At 29.9% G+C, this 7,778-nt stretch overlaps 1 protein-coding gene across 1 annotated transcript in view; it reads left to right on the forward strand.

The window, feature by feature from the left end:
• The first annotated feature begins 2,026 nt into the window (after positions 1 to 2,026).
• Positions 2,027 to 7,778, forward strand: part of LOC110030473 (monocopper oxidase-like protein SKU5) — an 18,504-nt gene continuing 12,752 nt past the window's right edge. Inside the window, exon 1 of the mRNA XM_020733198.1 lies at positions 2,027 to 2,126. Within this exon, the coding sequence (XP_020588857.1) occupies positions 2,027 to 2,126 (100 nt within the window). The remainder of the gene's footprint in view (positions 2,127 to 7,778) is intronic.

Genomic DNA, 7,778 nt, shown 5'->3' on the forward strand with positions numbered 1-7,778 from the left:
AATTTATAGTCATCAGACAAGTTTTTATTATAGAACCACAAATAGTAATTAATATTTATAAATACTATCAACTAATAACATTTGATGCATATCTTATACCCTAAATATCATAATCCTAATATATAAACATTCAACAATTGAAATTATTTAGATGCCTAATTCCACTCAAACATTTGTGCATAAAATCCATAAGAATTATAATGAGAAATTACTTATCATATTCTTTCGAGAATATAAAATTTCATTATATTAGTAATTTTACCTAATCAGCCCCATTCTTTATCAAAATAAACTTGAGGGTTCAAAGTGCATTAAATACAAACTAAATGATTGAGGTTTTTTTATTGCTCAAATGCTCAATTCCATAGCTCATTCTTTAGAACTCGAAAACAAAACATTTCTACATTGTCTATTTTTTTTATAACAAAGGATACCAATTTACTACTTCCTCAAGTTAATCCCTATTGATAAACAATAGGGAGGCTAGGAAAATTTTTAAAGTGGGAATTGATTCTTTTCATCTCCTCCATGGCACTTGATATACACTTAGGAAGTCTTCTTTCATGCTTTACCTTTTTCCTTGATATTGCTTTGCCAATAATGATTTCATTCCCCACCTTTAAGATCAAGGAAAAAAGTATTGGCCTCTTGGAAAGGAAGATAGACGTATAGTAGTTCAAGCATAAAATAAGAGAAAATCTCTTGATGATATATTGCCCATGACCTTGATAACTCTAATGGTTATAAAATGATATTAAAAATACATGTGTGATTAAAAAAGGAGTTAAGTGATTCCTTTCAATTTTTTGACATCAAAGTTGTCAACATCCTTTCAATATGAATGAGAGAAGCCATCATTATTATTTTGTAAGCATTTAAAAAGGTGGTCCCTTCTATTGGGTTAAGAAAGAGATTAAGTCTACTCTAACAAGTGCATATAATTTGATGAGTTAGAATACTTACATCTTTTTGTACCTTTTTTCTTGTTATTTGTTTCATCTGATGGAAGAGCGAACCTTCTATCTTTTCGGGGATCAATTAATGCAACCCATTTTGACTAATCTAATTATAAGAATCAATTCTCTTTAGTCTTTAGGAATTTAAGCTCTCAAGTCAATAAATTCTATTTGAAAGAAGGCCCCATTCATTATCAAGTATGCAAACTTTGCGGTATAGAGAGATATAGAGTAATTGCTAGTCACTATGGGATACTTATAAGAGACGAATCTCTAATTGATACCATGTTGTACTAATTAGGAGTGGATTTATTTTTTTTATGAATGGGTATTTTAAGATAATATACTAATGTAAACAAAAGCCTTAAAATATTTAAATAATAAATTAATAATTACATTATAAAATAATGGTATGTAATGCATTACATTGTGCATTAGCACTAGATGAATATTGCAATCTCCGAGCTTTGAATCATAAAAAATATATATGAAGATACTATCAAGAAGAAGAGTTATTATATAAATAAGCTAATCCATAAATATAAATTATTTCATATGTTAGCTAATGAAATATGTTTACTCGTTTTCTTAAAGCTCATTAATAATTGCATTCTTTTAAAAGAGTCTTACAAAACAAGATTTGATCTAAGGTTTTGTGTAGGTTTTAAATAAAATAAAATGTGAAAGTGATTATCATAAGCAATGTTAATATTTATTTGCTTATTAGATGTACTTTGATTTTTTTTTATTTTTTTTGCTACCCAAAATATTTCTCTTTCTTTTTCTATTTTTTGGACTATTATAATAAATGTGTTTGAAGGCATACTATTATGGGTCATAATCTAGATATGAAGAATAGTTATTATAAATCATCTTAATTAGAATAATTTAGAATAATTGCTCTAATGTGCTTTTCATTTTCAATTTATTAATTTATAGCATTTTAATTTTCCTCTCATCTTTTTTTTTGTTTTAATGATGTAATATAAAAAATTATAATTTCAATTTCTCGGTAATGCCAAGGGAAATTTAATCACTAAGCATTTGCAAATTTCATTGTAACTTTGGCAATGAGAGATCAAAGAGCTAAATCTTACAAAATGTTTATGGAAGCATTAATTGAACTCAAGGGTAAATCATTCCCTTCTGTGGTTACCTCTGATAGCAATGGTATTCATGAAGGAAAATGGCATTACAAGCTTTTTCTCTTTCTTTATCTTGGTCTCACCTTAGTTAGATAAGTACATCCTCTCAACCAATCTAAACATGGATTACAAGGACAATATTTATGAAATTTGTTTTAGTTTTCATAATTTTCTTTATTCTAAACAATAATAAGCTTTCACAACAACTTCAAATTTTATTTTTATACCATATAACTTCTTTCTCATCCTCTCCCAATGAAAAACATATCAACATCTGTTGTGCATCCTCAAAACACCCATATAGTAAAATCATATGAAATCCTCATCACCACTTCCTAAAAGCTCCTTATTGCTAACATTAAAATTGTTATTCAAATCCAACTTACATTAGTTAACCTTTCTAATTAAAAATCTCAACTAATAAAACTATATTGTGCTAATGGTTTACAAAGTTATATAGTTGGATGCACATTTCCTCCAGCTACTATTATCCTCGCTTAAAATATTAAGATTGTCCCAAATCTGTAGTATTAACTTTGGGTTTTAATCAATCAAAATCTAACATCAACTCTCTATTCCACTAGCTCACCATCCAATCTTTCATATGTTCTTAATTTGGAATCTTGTGCTAAAATTTGACTCAATCTTCAACGCAGATTACAATCCACCAATATTGCATGTATCATTCAACTAACATCAACTACACTCTAAGTATTCATGTTTCATTCAACACAAGTGTGAACTTAATCACATTTCCTTGGGAACTCAAACTATAACTAAATAACTTCGACACCTTGAAGCTAAAGCTAATGCCATTGTTACATCAAAAACTTCCCTAGAAAGCAATGAATTTATTCTATGCACTATTAATAGATTTTCTCTAAGTTATCAAGCCATTAAAATTTCCAATGATACAAGTTTACATCTAATCAATCTTGATGATATGTACTCTTTACTCTGTAGTAAGGAAAAAAAGCAATCAAGTGAAGTAGCTCATGCTACCCCATGCACCACACTCAAAATTATTATCGTATGATATATGCTAGGAAAAGATGAAATATATGTTGTAGACCATAATTTAATTCAACTTATGGTCGAACTTTCAAACATAAGTAGATGAAAAAATTATCCTAAAGCAATTATCAACTATCAATCCAATAAAAAAAAAATTGGTCACACTATCGATCATTATTGGCACTGCACAAATATTTTATACAATTCTCTATTTTAGTATTCAAAGGCATTATAGCCGGCACATCCCAATAAAGCATGGATTAGTCACTTGAATCAGGTAGAATTTCACACTTAATAGCTGACAACAATCAACTCTCTTATTCCTAGGCATATATAAGATTAAATAATTGATAGTTGTCATATTATAATAATTATAAATACTAAGAATGAAATTATTCCTACATCACAGCATAAGTTATAGGTCTCTTCTCTTTATCATGTTCCAAATCTATCCCATTACATGCTTTCAATCCATGAAATAGCTACATAAAACTAGTATTTTATTTTGTTTGATGCTTATGGCTATCATAAAGATGATCAAAGAACCAATTGCATGCTTCTTCTTCGATCCAATCATAATGGTTTATATCTTCTCCATCCTTCACCTAAGACCCCACAAAATTCTATTACCTCTACTTGTTAGCAATCCATACACTGCAACTATGTTTAAATTGTTCATAAATTCTAGCTCCCATGAAAAATAATATCTCTTCTTCCTTTAATAAATGTAAGGTGGCTAAAAGTATATTTACCTTTCATTTCTATCAGAAGCATTAGTTAGTTATATGTTATTCACATTGATGTATGAGATCATTATCTTACAATTTCTAATCAAGATATTAAATAGTAAATCTCTTTTATCAATTATTCATCATGTTATTGTTGAGTGTTTCCAATGCAATGTAAATTGGAAGCTCTCTATTGCTTCCATTAATTTCAGAACTCTTGCCAAAAAGTTACTCACAAATCAACTTGAAACATTATGATTGAATGATGGAAGAGAATTTTGCAATAGTCTATTTCAAACATCACTAGAAAATTTTGGTACAATTCATCAACGCTTGAGTCCTTAAAAAATTGAGCATAATGGTATTGCCACACATAAACATAATCATATTTTTGAGAGCATGCAAACTCTACTTATTGAGATCTAATCACCACCTCAATCCTAGGTTGATGCACTTCTAACAACCATCTATCTAATAAATTAGTTGCCTTCTTAAACCACCAACGATATTTCCCTCTACACCTTTCTCCATAATAAACAACCAAATTACACCTTGCTTCACCCTTTTATTTGCCTTCTTTCCATGGATAAAACCATATTATCTAACAATTTTGCTCCCATATCAGCCACTTGTTTCTTTCCTGGCCATACACCTAATTTTGAAGGTTAAAGGTGTTGTAATCCTATGAATGGAAATGTATCATATCAAGCAATATCATATTTCATGAACAAACATTTCCTTACAAGTGCTCCTATATATTCACTCTTCCTTAAATTTTGTGATGGCCCCCACTTAATTATTTATATAAATCCAACTTAAATTCGATAATTTATCTTCTAAAAAATCTCTGCTACTTAAACTATTTAGAGCTAATGATTTTCAAGAATAATTAGATGGATACATATTACCTCTAGCTATTATTTTACTCATTTAAAATGGTGTGAATGTCCAAAATTTGTATTATCAATTTTTGGTTTTAATAAATCAAAATCTAACATCAACTCTCTATTACATTATAACACTATCCATTCTTTTATATGTTCTTAATTAGGATACTCTTAGTTTGAAATTTGGCTCATTCTTGAATGTCAATTACAATCCATAAATCATGCACATTTCATTCAACTCTATAACAAACTTCATCATTTTTTATTGTGAACTCAACCTATGACTAAAGAACTTTTAACCAAAGGCTGAAATGTATATTTTGTTATTTAAATAGTGAAGTGTGACAGACATTAAATTTATTAATGTAATAATTTTTCCTCATTTCAATAGAAAGGCTAGTTTCGCCCCTGAACATCATTATTACCACCACCACCACCAATAACAATAACAACAACAACAACAACAACAACAACAACAACAACAACAACAACAACAACAACAACAACAACAACAACAACAACAACAACAACAACAACAACAACAACAACAACAACAATAATAATAATAATAATAATAATAATAACAATAATAATAATAATTGATGTCTCCTAGAAAATTCGTGGCAGTAGAGTAACAAATTATCGTCTTAGTGTGGTACGAAGTTTCAGGACACACTGAGAAAAGAGAAAGCAACTAATAATGACACCAGAAGTTTTTACGTGGAAAACCCGAAAAGTGAAAAATCACAGGGCCTGAACTAGCTGAAAAGTTTCATTATAGAAAAATGATTACAGTTACAATCACTTCTCCCACAGGCGAGAAAGGGTTACTATGTTTCCCAAGTTATAACGTCGACTGACGACGGCTAATAGCAATTGGCAGCGTCGACGACGATTGACAATAGTTGATAGCGATAAAAGTGGTGCTGGACTTCAATGTCTTCTCAAAGTTTTGATTTCTTTCTCAAGCCTCAAGCTCACCTCTCCCCCTCATGAGAGAGGTGGGGCTCTATTTATAGAGTTCTAGGTAACCTTAATACAACAATATGAACCACTTTCGTCGGATGCTCAGTGGGCTTACTTTTAAAAGCGGTTTAATGGCCTGATTTGGGTTTGATTTGGTTCAGATTGGACCACTTTTGGCAACATTGGGTTCTTCTTGTAGAGCCGATCAGCTTGACTAGTTTGCTAAAATTGGAGTTTTGGATGACTTTTTATTGAAGCTTTAATATCTCTTGCTCAAAAAGTCGCATCGAGATCTGTATCATATCTCGAGATTCGTGTCGGATGACAGAGATTTGTTGGAGGTATATCAATAATAATGTAAGTTACAAACAATAACAAATGAAGCCTTAGGTTAAAATCCTAACAAGTCAAACCCTAAATATATGATCAGAATTGCAGAATTAACTTTCTTGACGTCACCCATCCAGCCGGCCCTCAATTGAGATATTGATAGAAACAAAATATTAAAAAATTGCAAAGAGAATAGAATTTTGAACCATGCAATATTTCCATTTGGAGCTTTCCATATAACTCACATCAAAAGCATACAAGGCTTCTCTAAAAGCCAGTTTAAGTGCCAATAAACTTCGAAGCTAATAAGCTGGATTCAACCCTTTTGTTAATAACATTAACATCTGTTCTTGCAAACATAAAACATAATTATAATAATTATAAAAAAATAGAGTCCAATGGAACTTTATGGCCAAACCAGTCATTTTTGTTGCGTTAAGTACGAGAGAATGCGCATGAAGAAAATAAAAAATTTCTAATTTAAGCTTTGACATATAAAATTTGTATAAAAATACTATAATATAATTATATATTAGATAACACATATTAACCCATATTTATATGTAGGGCTGTCAAAAAAGCTCGTTGTTCGCGAACAGTTCGTGTTCGGTTCGTTAATAAGTTCGTGTTTGATTCGTTCGATAAGTAAACGAGATGAATGTGAACAAATTTTTTTTCGTTCGGTTAGTTAAACGAACCAAACACGAACAATGATGCGTTCGTTTGTGTTTGAATCGTTATTGTTCGAAATATAAAATAAATTAAAATAATTATGTATAAAAAATTTATGATATTTTAAAAATTTAAATTTTATAAATTATAATATTTAATAAATTAATACTAATAATATATTAATATATTATATTACTAATATATTAATATAGATATATTTATATAATACAATTTATATACTAATATTATGGATGTCAAACTGGTTTGTCGTTTGCGAGGTTCGTGTTCGGCTCGTGCGTGAAGAAACGAACACGAACAATGACTTCACGAACAATTTTGAACATGAGCTTATTTCAAATAAACTAAATTTCAAACGAACCAAACACGATCACAAGCTTTGTTCGTTGGTGCTCGGTTCATTTATACCCCTATTTATATGAATAAAATTCAGACTTCTCTATATTTTAAAGGCGAGTATTTTTTTTATTATTATTTAGTAAATCAATTATAATAGGTAGAAGTTTCCAAATTCCGTCCCCAATTTATCGGGTAATGAGTCATTGAGGGAAGACTGAGAAGCAGCGATTAAGGGCTGCCGCGGCATTTGGGGCAGCTTAAGACGCGAAGTCGCCCTGGCTAGCGGTCCTCTGCGTGTGAGACCAGCAAGTGACTTATGGCTGGGGCTTCAATGTTATTTATTTATTTATTTTCCAATTATGTATTTAAAGATAATTATCAGACTTATTTATTACAGAGTTCATTCCTTAAGAAATATTTTTAAAAGAGGTATTTAAGTAATATAGTTAGTAATAGTACATGCAGAAAAAGTGTCGAGCATGAATCTCAAGAAGATCATTCGTCCTATAAGAAAAAAATGAGAAATTCTATGATATGATAGATCCCAAGTATTCAATAAGTCGATCGACCGAAAATCATTAGCGGAACTAAATTATAACTTTAAATAAGGTCAAATAATAATCTGTAACACCCTATTAAAAGGGGGTAAGATTATAACTTTATAGAGGGTCTCCTATGATTATAAATAAGTCATTTTATGAATGAAAGAGCGAATTTTTTTTT

The sequence above is a fragment of the Phalaenopsis equestris genome, unplaced genomic scaffold (assembly GCF_001263595.1).
Source record: "Phalaenopsis equestris unplaced genomic scaffold, ASM126359v1 Scaffold000725, whole genome shotgun sequence".
NCBI lineage: Eukaryota > Viridiplantae > Streptophyta > Magnoliopsida > Asparagales > Orchidaceae > Phalaenopsis > Phalaenopsis equestris.